Source organism: Marmota monax, unplaced genomic scaffold (genome assembly GCF_021218885.2).
Source record: "Marmota monax isolate L192 unplaced genomic scaffold, Marmota_monax_Labrador192_F-V1.1 WCK01_AAM20220418_F8-fsc00141, whole genome shotgun sequence".
Classification (NCBI taxonomy): Eukaryota; Metazoa; Chordata; class Mammalia; order Rodentia; family Sciuridae; genus Marmota; species Marmota monax.
The window spans coordinates 1,394,179-1,407,900 of NW_026692981.1; the positions used below are offsets into that span (position 1 = coordinate 1,394,179).

Below are 13,722 nucleotides of genomic sequence, written 5' to 3' on the forward strand. Positions count from 1 at the left end.
AGGACTCTTGTTTAAATCTCTCCTCCCTGTTTCAGTTGAACGCATTGGTGCTGCAGATGTGTCTTTAGTTAATGGAGGTTGGAGCGGTTTGCAAGTCCTGCTGGGGGTGAGCCACATGTGCGACGACCCCAGAGTGGGTGTGCCTCTTGCTTTTCCTGCTTGATCAGGCCCAACCCAGTCGGCCAGCCACTCCTTAGGGACCTAAGCCCTCTTGGGGTGCTGGTTCCCACCCTCTGCTCCTATGCAAAGACCACCAAGGCACTGGGGACTCACGGCACCAGGAAAGTTGAGCTCCTTTCCCACCTGTGGCTGGCTGGAGGACGGGGTGGTAGAGGGTGGGAGCCTGCAGGAAGGTACCTGAAAGGCCTCTTTCTAGCTGAGTGGCAGTAGGCTCTGCCCATCCTGGTTCTGATCTCCACGATGGGAGATGAGCTCGTTCTACTGTCTGCAGGGCAGTCTCTCCCCAGTGTGCCCTTCCCCCAGGCAGCCATCTCATGGCCTCTCAATCAGCCACGCCCCTTTATTTCCTGTAATTCTGGTGCTTTGACATCTTGGGGTTTGCTGCCTCAGAAGGGACTACACTTCCCAGGGCAGGCCATCCCTAGAGGGAGTGAGAAGTATGCAGGAACCTCTCCATGAGCGTCCATCCGACCTGCCTGAGCGTGTGTGGCTCTCACTCTGTCTCTTCCTTCATCACTCAGGGACAGACCCTAGAGAACTTGGGACAGCACTCGACCCCCCAGTCCAATGGAGTTATCCAAATCAGCCATTCCAAACTTAAGGGCCCAGCCACATCCACTCCTCCTCAAGACCCACTGCGAAAGGTCCTGCCCACAGTCCCCCCAGTTGCTGCTGTCGACTGAGCAGACCTGGAGCTTCCCCTGCAGCCCTGTGGCAGGGCATGCCCACGCCTCTTGGGAACTGAGTGACCAACCATCTTTCCAACAGCAGCCTCCTGGCCTGGTGACTTCACCGTACCTCAATAACAACCACACTGCATTTTAAAACAGCCTCCTGGCCCCCTCGGGGTAGAGGCCGCTCACTGCTCCTGGCTGGAGGAAAGCCATCTTGTCTGGCCAGGGGCAGCAGGTGGCAGAGCTGAGCCCAATCTACATTCTCTCCCAGCTGGCCTCGAGGAGGAAGCCTTGCACTGACAGGAGCTCCTGTCCCAACTTTGGGGACCTCTGTCTCCTAAATAGAATTGAAATAAACTATGCATCTTCAGAACCACGGAGAGGTATTCCTGGGGCACACGCTGCGTGTGAGGATAGAAAGTGGCTTGGAGGGTGACAAAAAGGAATATGCATTTCCCATTCGTTTCCAGAAACGTCTGTGAGAGTCCTGCAGTCCTGCCCTGCAGCCACAGCTGGTAGCTGTTGGAGCTGTTCCCGCCCTTGCTGGATCATGGCCCCCATGCGAGCTGACAGTCCAGGGAAGCTCCTCAGAATGGAGATGCTGTGTGGATAAAAGAGGAGAGAGTCCTATGAAGGAAACTGATCATATTGAAGTATAATTTAAAAATATTTTAAAACAAATATTAATTTGTCAGTGAAGCACTTCTCTATTAATTCTTCAATAACATGATATGGCGGGGGGGTCTCAGAAACCACGGTGTTGCAGCTGTGATGAGCCTGGATATAGATGCTTCGCAATTCCTGCTGCGGTTATAACTTACCTGGAAAGATCTGTGGTTTCCACTGCCCCGGGCACTGTTAATACACTGGGGTTTGTCGCATGTGGAGCCAGCCCTCTGTGCCCATGGGTTCCAGACAGCAGTGAAAATTTAAAACTCATGTTCATACTGAAAGCGCAGGCTTTTTTCTTTTGTCACTGTTCCCTAAGAAGTAAGCCTGACCATCATTTATACGGCGTTTACGGTGTACTGAGTACTGTACAGACACCAGAGGTGATTTGAAGTGTATGGGAGGGTGTTTGTAGGTGACACAAACATTACAACATTTCATATAAAGGACTTGAGTCTCCGTGGGTTTTGATATCCGTCAGGGAAAGGTATCCTGGAACCAGTTCCCCCCCCCCCCCCATGCTGAGGGACCACGGCATTCATCACTGAAGGACACGCGGTATTGCAAATGAGGTCACCAAACAGAAGATGTCATTTCCTACCTAGTTCAAGCTTGCAAGTGCCCTGAATCCTGCCCCACCTGTGGCCTGCAGGAGATGCCTTCTACAGCTTTGAAAATCAGCAGCCGCTGGGCGAGTCCTTCTCCCCAGCCAAGTGTGCCCAGGCCACAGGGGTCTGGCTATGGCTCAGAGGCCTCCCTGAGCTGAGAAGTTAGGCCAACACACCATGTCCTTGTTTGCAAGTGGCCCTCTCTGCCCTCTCACCCAGAGGGGAAAACCGGGTTCTTCCTTGGTAAGCATGGGCACCGAGGTCCCATCAACTCACCTGGGGTGGAGCAAGGCCAGCTCAGTGAACTCTGGCCAGATTCACTGACTCTGTTCCACAGAAACGGGAAGCTGTGGCAGTTCTGGCCCCCTCTTTCCAGTGACAGGTGGATCTTATGAACCCTGGAGACCTCTCCAGGTACCATGATTTGATTGTGTCATCTCTGGGCAGGGCACATGGCAGCTCGAACATGACGAATCACCTGTTTTGGTCACAGGGAGTTTTGGATGTCCGTGGCTGTTTGGATTGAGGTGTCCTCCAAGAGCTCGTGTGTGAGACACTGCAAGAAAATTTAAAGGTGAAGTGATTATCTTATCAGAGATGCAACCTACCAGCACATTGATAGGGATGACCTGAGTGGTAATTAGGCAGGTAGGGTGTGGCTGCAGGAGGTGGGTTCCTTTGGGGTATATTTTGTCCCTGATGAGCAGAGCTTAGTCTCTCTCTCTCTCTCTCTGCGTCCTTGTGCGTGTCCTGAGCCACTTTCCTCCACCACTTCCTTCTGCCTGAGGTTCTTCTGCGGCACCATGGCCCAGAGCAGTGGAGTCACGTCTATGCAGAGAAACCAAACCCCCCTCCACGTCGGCATGTGGCAGCAGACTGCAGGGCTCTCACCTCAGCAGCTCCAAGTGTGGGCCTCTCCGTGAGCCCAGACTGCCCTGCTCTCTGCCCACGCTGTGTGCTGCAAGCCGAGTGGCAGGTGGCTGGGGTGAGACATGTGAAGCTCACCAGGCAGAGGGTTTGCTGGTTTGCGGGGTGTGGGAAGCCATTCTTGCACGTGATTGGGCACCTCCCTGATTGGGTGTGAGGCTTCTGGCTAAACTGTGTTGGAACTAATCCCCACCCTCTTTAGGTGCGAGAGCCCATCTGTGTGGGGGTGTGACTGACCATTGACCCTGAGACCAATCACTGACCCTGACCTTGGAATGCTGTCCCCCTCGACCTTCATTGAATGGAATTTTCCCCTGAATTTCTTATTCCCCAATAAAAGGCCACTCCCTGGCGTGCTCTCTCTCTCTCTCCTGCTAGTCTGTGTAAACCTCCTTGCCCCACCAGGTGGCTCGAGGCAGGAGCCAGAGGGGGAGCCGTCTCAGACCTGGTCAAAGAAAAAGGTAAATTGAGTTTTGTGTGTTTATTTTGATCTCACTAGTTAACTTCTATGCTACGAACCTCTTGTATGAAGCTGCGTGCTGGTAGCGCCGTCCCATCGTGGGAAGAGAGACAAGGGCCAGCACCTTGAGGCGTGGCTGCAGTTTGGCTGGGTCCTGCCAAAACTTGGGAGGAAAGACAAAAACCATGAAGGAACATCCCTTCTCCTCCTCCTTCCACTGCCCTCTGCCTTCCCTGTCTGCGTCCCTGCTCTGGTTTGGGTAGCATGGCCAAGGAGTTGGGCTCTGGACTCGGGAACTGAGGAAGGTCAGTGTCCATTTGGATAACAAAGAGCAGGACCCCGAACATGGCAGAGAAAGAGTGAGGGTCTGAGGGAGGTGAGCATCAGCACCATGATCTACAGCCTTCCGACCAGCGCTCCCACTGCAGGAGAAGGCGTGTTGTTCCTGCTCGTGTGACCAGGAATGATCGCCACGCCACACAGTTTTCACTGCGAAGCCACCGCGGGCAGTGCCTTCAAGGCGGCAGGTAACAAAAGCGCTGAATGAAAATCCATTCAAGGGTCTCCACTTGGGAGTGAGGGCAGGTTCCATGCTCCGCTGAAGCATCAGGGCTGAGCTGCCTGCCCAGACTTCCTGTGTCATGTCCTCCTCCTCTGCTGCTGCTCATCTGCTGCCCTTTCAGCTGCAGAAGGTTTTTCTCATGGAGAACAGTAGGATTTCACAGATGGAGGTTAAGGTGACTATCAACAAGGGAAGCTGACTGTCCTGGGAGATGAGGGCAGGGTCAAGGTCCTGACCTTCAAGCCACTGCTGGCTGCTGTCCCCCCCCCCCCGCCCCCCACAAGCCAGGTGTCCAGTACTTTCCTTCTGGGTTCAGTGGCCAAACTCGACTGAGGTCTCTCCAACACCTGGCAGATGCCTGGTCTGTACCAAGCAGACTCCCAAAGAAGCCATGTTAGACCACGGAGAGAAAGACACGGGAAGACCAGAGTGCTCGCTGAAGTCGTGTGACACACACATCCCAGAAAAGCAGACGTGACTTCTGGGTTATCCTGGCCCTGCCACCTACCCAGAGATGGGTGGGAATCCATATTCTTCGTTTGAGCTTTGCACATCTCTACAGGAAAATCCTGCTGTGTCTGTGGTTTAGGGTTACAAGAAGGTTCCCTGGCCCCTCCTAACGGTGCTTTTGAAAATCTCATACGGTCCGAGGGTTTCCAGGAGGCTGCGGCCCTAGCTCCCTCAGTGGCTCCTGGTGACGTGGTCCGTCTGGTGGACTCTGGGCACCCACGGCTCCTCGTGGCTGTGGCCTTCCACCTGACCTTCACTGGGCTCCCAGAGGCCACATCACCCTTCACCCCCACTGGCACTTTACAGGCATAACAGTAATCCAGTGGCATCTGGCTTGTCAGGTCCTAAGGAAGCTTGAGAAGTCACTTGGTCACTCTCTGTCCTGGGGAACCTTCTAGAGACACATTATGGGTCCTAGCTGAGGTACTCACAGAGCCAACAGCAAGCCCCATGCTTTGAGGAAGGGGCCACCAGTCTCCAGCTCAGCAGACACACCATAAAGCCACCCTCCCCTGCATCCTTGTTGGATCGATCAGGGTGACAAGACATGGAAGAGTGGGCCAGGACAGCCAGAGACTGCAGGCACCCTCCTGGGGACCATTCCTGAGAGACGGAAGGAGTGCAGGGAGCGCCGTCAGAGCCCCAGGCTGACCCGTGAGAGGAGTCGGAGGAGTGAGGACCGTGGTGCAGCCCACGGTGTTGAGCAACTGCTTTGGAGGAGACCCGCGTGGGCAGGGACGACCTGGCAGCGGAGAGTGGGGCTGGCCTCAGGACCACTGCAGAGGCACAAAGGCCAGCAGGCCGTCCATCCACCATGCCCCCACTGAACGTGCTCCTCAAGGCTCTCAGGACAGCCCCTGCTGATCACCAGAGGGAACAAGTCATGGCTCTCAGGACAGCCCCTGCTGATCACCAGAGGGAACAAGTCATGGCTCTCAGGACAGCCCCTGCTGATCACCAGAGGGAACAAGTCAAGGCTCTCAGGACAGCCCCTGCTTTTCACCAGAGGGAACAAGTCAAGGCTCTCAGGACAGCCCCTGCTTTTCACCAGAGGGAACAAGTCAAGGCTCTCAGGACAGCCCCTGCTTTTCACCAGAGGGAACAAGTCAAGGCTCTCAGGACAGCCCCTGCTGATCACCAGAGGGAACAAGTCAAGGCTCTCAGGACAGCCCCTGCTGATCACCAGAGGGAACAAGTCAAGGCTCTCAGGACAGCCCCTGCTTTTCACCAGAGGGAACAAGTCAAGGCTCTCAGGACAGCCCCTGCTTTTCACCAGAGGGAACAAGTCAAGGCTCTCAGGACAGCCCCTGCTGATCACCAGAGGGAACAAGTCATGGCTCTCAGGACAGCCCCTGCTGATCACCAGAGGGAACAAGTCATGGCTCTCAGGACAGCCCCTGCTGATCACCAGAGGGAACAAGTCATGGCTCTCAGGACAGCCCCTGCTGATCACCAGAGGGAACAAGTCATGGCTCTCGCTCGGTGGTGGCTCTGGGCCTGCCTCTCCTTCCTGGGCTGTCCATCCGAGCTTTCTCGCCTCCCTGAGAATCTCACCTTACTCTGTGCTGAGAGCCACGGCCGAGTCTGTATGGCCCCTGGCATTTTGCCAACAGTATTGATTGACAGGCGAGGCATTACTATCCGCCTCTGCTGCAACTTTTGAGTTCTCGCACTATTTTGGAGTTCTCATGGGGATTTCCGGGGATTCCCCGAGAGTTCCCATTGGTTGGGGAAGTGCAGGAGGAGGGATTTCCGGGAGAGATATTTCCGGCTGGGGGTTCCTAGACAAGCCTCCTGGCGCGTTAGGGAGGATTCCCCGGGAGCTGTGTGAAGTGTTTTCCTGCAGTTTAAAAATAAAGTTTGTTCCTGCTTCAATGGCTCCTGATTTGTGCCCAGCCAGACTGCTGCATTTGGTGGCCCGTACGGGGAACGAACCCGCGACCTTGGCGTTATCCCCGGAAATCCCCATGAGAACTCCAAAATAGTGCGAGAACTCAAAAGTTGCGGCAGAGGCGGATAGTAATGCCTCGCCTGTCAATCAATACTGTTGGCAAAATGCCAGGGGCCATACAGACTCGGCCGTGGCTCGCAGCAATTCTGCTCCACTGCAGAGTTGGTTCTGACCCTCACTGGAGCAGCAGAGGCTGGTCACGGGCCTCTCTGTCCCTCCTCAAGAACAGCTCCTCTGCGGAGCCCAGAGGACTTGCTCACAGCAGGTGCTCTCTGCCAGGGTTTCCCAGGTAATGCTCTGAGCCAGAGCACTCCTGCATCTCCATGGCTCCCTGACCTGACATGGGCCACACCTGCATCACAGGGGGTGATGTGGGCCACACCTGCATCACAGGGGGTGATGTGGGCCACACCTGCATCACAGGGGGTGATGTGGGCCACACCTGCATCACAGGGGGTGATGTGGGCCACACCTGCATTATGGGTGGTAACATGGGCCACACCTGCATCACAGGGGTAACATGGGCCACACCTGCCTCACAGGGGGTAACATGGGCCACACCTGCATCCTAAGGTTACAAGGAAGGGCCCAACATGGTCTGGCACTTGCAAAAGCATTGCTTCAAGGCCTAGCACCAATGTTACTTCCTTTAAGGCTTTTGCATCCCAAACAGAATGACTGCCCCTTCCATGGGCTATCACTCAGCTGGGGGGTGGGTCACCCTCCCAGGCCTGCCACCTGCCCAGCACCCACTTGTCTTTGCCTCATGCTTCTCCCACTCTGGCTGCCAGTGGAGGTGTGGGTCCCATCGGCAGTGATGACAGCAGAGCTACTGTTGGAGGAGGTGGTCCTGCGTCCACGTCACGGGGCCCCTGCTCACACGCCAGGCTCCCCAGCATGGTGGGGAGGGGGTGAGGAATCGGATCTCAGTCCCACATTCTAAGAGTTCCTTCCAGTGGACGACCACTCTGCGCCTCTTCAACTCACTTTCCACTCCAACAGCATGGCTCACATGACCCCGGACCTGAGTCAGTGGAACCAGGACTCCACTCAATTCTACACCCTTCTGGTACATTCTTTTTTCCCCACAGTGAGAGCAGAGGGGCAGAACTAGCAAGTTATGTCCACTTTGAAGGCAATGGTCCCCAGGCTGGTGGATTATCTGAGCACTGTGAATACTCTAGATTTTTAGAAACAAAGTTTCAAGTTCCCCAGCACCAGCTAATCCTAACTAAAAAAGTAACCACAGAAGGTAACAATTCCGCTTGTAAAATCATTTTATTGGTATAAATATACATATGAATAAAATACTTTCAGCCTGTAATGCAAGTGAATATTTGTGAAATGTCTTATAAAAGAGTAGTATTCTGATTTGTTTTTACAGGTGTCAAAGTATTCTCTCTTAAAACCACACATTAAAACCTAAAATGCAGCAGAAATTAAAGGCCTTCCAAAACATGAATATTCATAAAACTTCATTCCAATCAAATATGTACATTGATCTGGGCACATGGAAGAATCCACATGGACCAAGCTCACTCTGTTCTCAGCTGTGCTTGTTGATGGCACCCGAAGGCCACCAACTAACCTTTAAATGTACAATTCCACTTCAGGAAGGAAGAAGTTCCCCATGGGAGAATGTAAAAACCATACCAAGATCTAATAAATATAATTTATACAAATTATTTATTAGTGTGCTCTGTTAATATAATTACAATGTGCAATGCTTACATCAAGAATAAACCGCTCTATCCAGTCATGTGCAGATCTGACAGGCACGGTCGGCAGTGCCCTCGGTCTCCTGGTGGAGCACCTGTGCGTGTGTGTCCAGCTACGCCTTTGACCTCCAAAGACTCATCTTGCAGGGCAATTTGTAGCTGCCTCAGAGAAGTTCAAGGAGGGCCCACGGAATAACTGCTGGCCTTTGCTGAAAGCTTGTGAAGCAAGGTTTAGAATCCAGTGCGAAGGGCGGGAAGACCAGAAGTGTGCTTTGAGACCAGGAATGGATCTGTTGTTATGCTCCGAAAGGAGGAAGAAGAAAGAAGAGAGCACCAAGAGTAGAGGAGGCGCCCTCCTCTCTGAGGGCCACACGCACCTGCACAGTGACACTCTGCCCGGGGACCTTCACACAAAAATAAACTCTTTCTCGGCCTCCTCTCCCGAGTCACTTGACTTGCTGCCCTGGGGGCCGTCTTTACTGGAGGGCCGCTGCTGCTTCTGCTCCTGATACTCCTGGGCCTGCTGGCCCCAGCTTCTCCTAGAAACTGGAATTGAAAGGCAAGGAAGCGGAACAGTTAGTACCTGCAGCAGTAGGGGCTGGCCGCAGTGGGGTGACGGCAGGGGCCTTGAGTGTGCCTGCAGGGCAGTGGGCTGGGGCCAACTTCCTTACAGCAAAGTTGCTCTTATGCTTAGAGACTCCGGGTGGATTCCAAACAGAGGAACAGACCCAGAAACACTCACGCCACAGAGGCATGCAAGACCATGCCTGTGACAGGGTGGCCCTCTCACAGATGTGGTGGAGAACCCAAGGTGACCACACCAAGGTGAAGGAGAAGGGGAAGCCACAACCCACTGAGGCTGGGCACCAGGTGGCACCTCAGTCGCAGCGGCAGCAGCAGAGAGGGTACCGGCTGGACAGGTGTCCACTGGGCACTTTCTGCAGGTGGTTTAGGGTTGGCTGATCCGGCTCAAGGACAGGATATCAGGAAAGGCCTCAGGAATCTCTTTCAGACCTTTATGGGTCTCAGAAAACCTCAGCTTCACTCTCTAGGAAATGAACTCTTTTTATTCTGACAATTCTGTGAAAACGCATCCAACACTGCTGATCAGCCAGCGCTCCAGGTGAGAGCGTCATGGCCTTTGTGGACTATTCCAATCACAGGTAATGCCGGGCTGGGGCTTCACAGTCAGCCATGGGAGCGCCGTCAGCGGCACTGAGTTCCTGCTGTGCCGGGAGCTCTCTGCTCGACGCTGCTGCTCGGTGACCCTGTAAGGCAGGGTTCTGTAGACCTCAGGACCAGGATCGGGGCCCAGGCTGCTACTCGCAAGTCCATGTGCTTTCCAACTGATCATGGCTTCTTGTCAACTGTAGCCCAGGAAAGACTCTGCTGCTGTGCTCCCCATGGCTCTCAGGGGTTGACAGATGCTAGTCACCATGTCCCCTGTGCAGACACCGTGGAGCTGACCTACCAAACCTACACCCTTTGTGAAGCAAGTAGAAGGAAGAGCACAGTCACCTCATTACTCAGAAGATTAAATACTCCAGACAGGAACACAGCACTTCTATCAGGAAGAGCCACAGAACTCATGATGCTTCTGATCACTTTGTTTTTGCTAAAGAATTCCTCTTTCCAGGAGCTCTCTATTTAAATATTTAACTCATTGAACTGAGTTTCAGGAAGTGAAAACTCACTAAACCTAAGGGTCAAAATACAAACATATTATCGCACTTGCCAACAGGATCGACAGGGCCAGGTTCTGGTCTCTGGATAATAATTGGAATGAAAATTCAAATTTTCATTTAATGATATTAAACTGAAATTAAAAGAAAGAAAAAAAAATAAATTGAAATCATCCAAAATTCTGGAAAGAAAAAAATCTTTTCAAATCTTAGTTAAAATAAAAAATAATTTTGATTCCTTTTTGCCCCACAGCTTTTGACAAAAACCTCAGATGGGGAAGAATACAATGAACAAATATTATCATTGTTCTTCATTTTAAGTTTGTGCTGGGAGAAAAAAATTAAATGTCCTTGTGTGATTGGTCTTTTGAAAGTTGTTGTTAAGCTACACTCACAAAAAGAAGATTACTATATGGTCTGCAGATATTTTGTGCTTTGTCACAAAACCAATCTGACTCTCGTTCGGATCCTGCAGGTTCTCAGCCCCAGTGATGCCAAGACTGGGGAGCAGGGAAGTCGTGCACCCCACAGCCTGAGAGGCTTGGCAAGCCCTTCAACTTCAAAGCAGAGCACCACTTGTGAAACTTGCTAGAAATCGGTTTCACTGTATTTTAAACCAATAAACCATTTGACATAGTCATCGTCCTACGTCAAACGACTCAACCAACTTCCAACACCACAGCCTCAAGGGAAGAAATAAATATGGTGATCTGCTTCAGAGCAAACTTTTTCTCTAATCCTTCTATTAAAACAATAATCAAACTTTTCATCAATATTTTGGCTCCCCAGAAATCTGAGGTCCAATTCACGTATGTGAGATGACTCGGGAGCAGGGAAACTCATGTAACCAACGATGCTTATTTCATAGATTAGAAACCGAACTAGGCCCCTGGGCCAGGTCACTATGGCAACAGGCTGGGATTCAGAGAGGTGCAGCACAGGAGTGGCCCACAGAGTTCAGGTCACTGACCCTGTCCTGCAGGGCGGGGACAGCGGAACAGCAGGTGGAGTAGGAGGAAAGGTAAAGGTCGCCCAGTTCACACTTGTGAGTGATGCAGAGCCAGTGCCAGTCACAAGGACAGAACTGCACTTTCTCTAACACAGTTACCAAGAGGAAAAAACAGCACATTATTACAAAGAGGCTGCTCAAGCATTTACTGTGGGGTGACATGGTGAAAATTCACTCAGGGGCTGGTGGGCAGCTCAGGGGAAGGCACTGCCTTGCATACGCCAGGTTCTGGGTTCCAGCATCAGAGCGAGAAAAAAATCCTCATTCTTCTTTGATTAAATTCAATCAATTGTGAATGCATGTGATAGTGAGCCCAAGACCAGGCTGGCATGTCCTTAGCGTTGTAGGTGGGCACCACTCAGAAAAACTGAAATGAGGAGGCCAAAGACCTAGTCACACAGCTAATGCACTGGGATCCCGCCTCCAGCCTGATTCATGCAGGAACATATCTCCTTGTGTAGGAGATATGTTCCTGTCGAGTGTGTTTTCCAGCCCCTAGGGAGCATCTATGTGACTGCATATAATTAAGAGGCTAATTACAATTCTATGGAAGTCAGTTTGGTCAGGCTTCCATTAAAGGCAGGTCTAAGTAGAATAATGTCTGCTTGAAACTTAAAACTTCAGAATTTATTTTAAAAACATTTATAGAATTTACACTTTTTACTAATTCAGACAGACCTCCTCCTAGGCAGCTTGATTTTAGAGGTTAAAAAAAATCAGATTGCTTTGGAACACTTCTTCAATGCAAGCACTTGTGTGGTTAATGCCAGAGTGTTTCTGTACATGTGTTTGTATCTGTGTTAATTACTATTCCACGCACTATTAGTTGATAAAGGACACTCAAGTAAATGAACAGATAATTTATTCAACGAGAACACCTGCGTGCATATTCACATCCTGTTTATGGGGCAATAACTGTGTGGAGAGGCTCAAAGATGAAGTCTGCCATTTTTGAAGATGATCCGACTTTGCATATGTATATATGCAAATATATACATGCTGATTTTAAACCTCCTGAAATATGCACATAAACTGAGAACCAGAGATTCCTATGAAAATTTTTCTCCACTGTAAGCTCCACTAATATCCATATTTTCCAGAAGGAAAACATTCTGATGACCTTAAAATAATTCTCAGTAGTTGGCACTGATTTTTTATTCTCTCTAGCAACAGCCAAAAATGCCAACCAACTGCTAAATCTCTCTTGAAGAATTCCTACAGGGGACATGAAACCTGGATCTGGGGATAAAATGTAGAAGAGAGAACTGGCTTATGGACTCTAGGACAGACCTAAGGTTGGATCACAGAAGAAGCAAGTGGTAGTCAGAAGGAGTCCTGCAACCGGCTGCGGAGCCAGAAGGCTCCATGGTAACACATAAAGCCAGGCCCAGTGCAGCACGTGGCAGAGCCCACCCAACAGGCATGAGGCCCTGGGTTCCAGCACCACTGGAAACCAAAACCAAAACCAAAACCACACACACACAAAGCCAAACAAAAGCAACCGTTTTCTTCAAGAAAATAGAACATGTGATAATGAAGATATCATAGCTTATAATTAGATGGCAGAGAGAAAATGATATGGAATTCAAAAGATGCAGTTACAAATATTTCCAGTAAAAGAGATAAAGCATTTTATCTGTCAAACCAATAGTAAAATAGCCACGTAATTAAAACTCAGCAGTCATGATAAAAATATGCAGCATGCTTTGAGAATAATTGTTTCACAAAAGCATGATTTAGGAAATTAAGAAAGCTGTTTTAGTGTAAACAAAGATGTTCTTAAAAGACTTAAAAGAAATTAAACACCAAGGTTTCATTCACTGCTCTGATAAATGCTAGTTTTGGGCCAGGATCTATTCAGAAAGCAGACGGCTATGTGAAGACAGTCAAGGCTACACACCAACACAACAAAATCAACGTATCAGACACAGAATGACTTCAGCTGAAGCTCCTGCAAGAATTACTTTTTGGTGTTTTTTCAAGAAATTAGGGCAGAAGAACTAACATAAGATGGTCCGATTTGATTCCATCAGAATTTGATGCAGCCCATCACGGGGGACCCGAAGCCAGTGAGGTCAGGGAAAGCCTGAGGCAGCAGCAGAACCCCCCTGCCCTCCTGGGACTGGGCCTTCCTGGGTGGCCCTGTTGTCGCCTTCACTCGAGGCCTAGAGGATTTAGTGGGGTGGTCCCTCTGGGTGGAATGAGTGGTCCTTGAAGGAGGACCACCGCACCAAAGGTGAGTCTTAGTAAGTGATAGAGTCAGCAGATACAACAGCTCCAAGGTAACCTTCAGGATCTGGAGACATCTCCGTGACCTCATGTGTCCTTACCGTAAGGGGCAATACAGAGACAGAGACTTTGACGATACATGCTCAAAAGTAACCAGTGCTCTTCAGGAGATAAATGCCTTAGGTGTGACTCGTGTAGCTTCTGTGACTGAAGTTAGCAGAGACCTTCTTGGCAATAGCAGGGATTCACTGTGAAAAGGAGAGTTCTTCTAACTGTGTCTGCAGGCCAGTCCGCTCAGGAAGTCCTCTGACAGCACAGGGCCGGGCCAAGGCCGCCAGCATGGAGCCCTCGCTCTGCGAGCGAACACCACGAAAACAACACAAGAGGGTGAGGCCACTGCGACCTGGCCCAGACAGGATGCCCTGTGCTTGCGGGACCTGCTGTCTTGCTGGCGCTGTGGTGGGGTCCTTACCGCCACCCGGCAGCTGGCCGGGGTGCGTCAGAACCCCAGCCGGGAGAGCACCTGCTGAGAAGCAGGCTTCC

At 51.1% G+C, this 13,722-nt stretch overlaps 1 protein-coding gene across 4 annotated transcripts in view; it reads right to left on the reverse strand.

Annotated features, from left to right (window-relative positions):
- Positions 1 to 7,800: 7,800 nt before the first annotated feature.
- Positions 7,801 to 13,722, reverse strand: part of Carmil1 (capping protein regulator and myosin 1 linker 1) — a 237,699-nt gene continuing 231,777 nt past the window's right edge. For all 4 annotated transcript variants that reach the window (XM_058582007.1, XM_046452369.2, XM_046452370.2 and 1 more), the window contains one exon: positions 7,801 to 8,805. In XM_058582007.1, the coding sequence (XP_058437990.1) occupies positions 8,666 to 8,805 (140 nt within the window). In that variant the 3' untranslated portion in view covers positions 7,801 to 8,665. The remainder of the gene's footprint in view (positions 8,806 to 13,722) is intronic.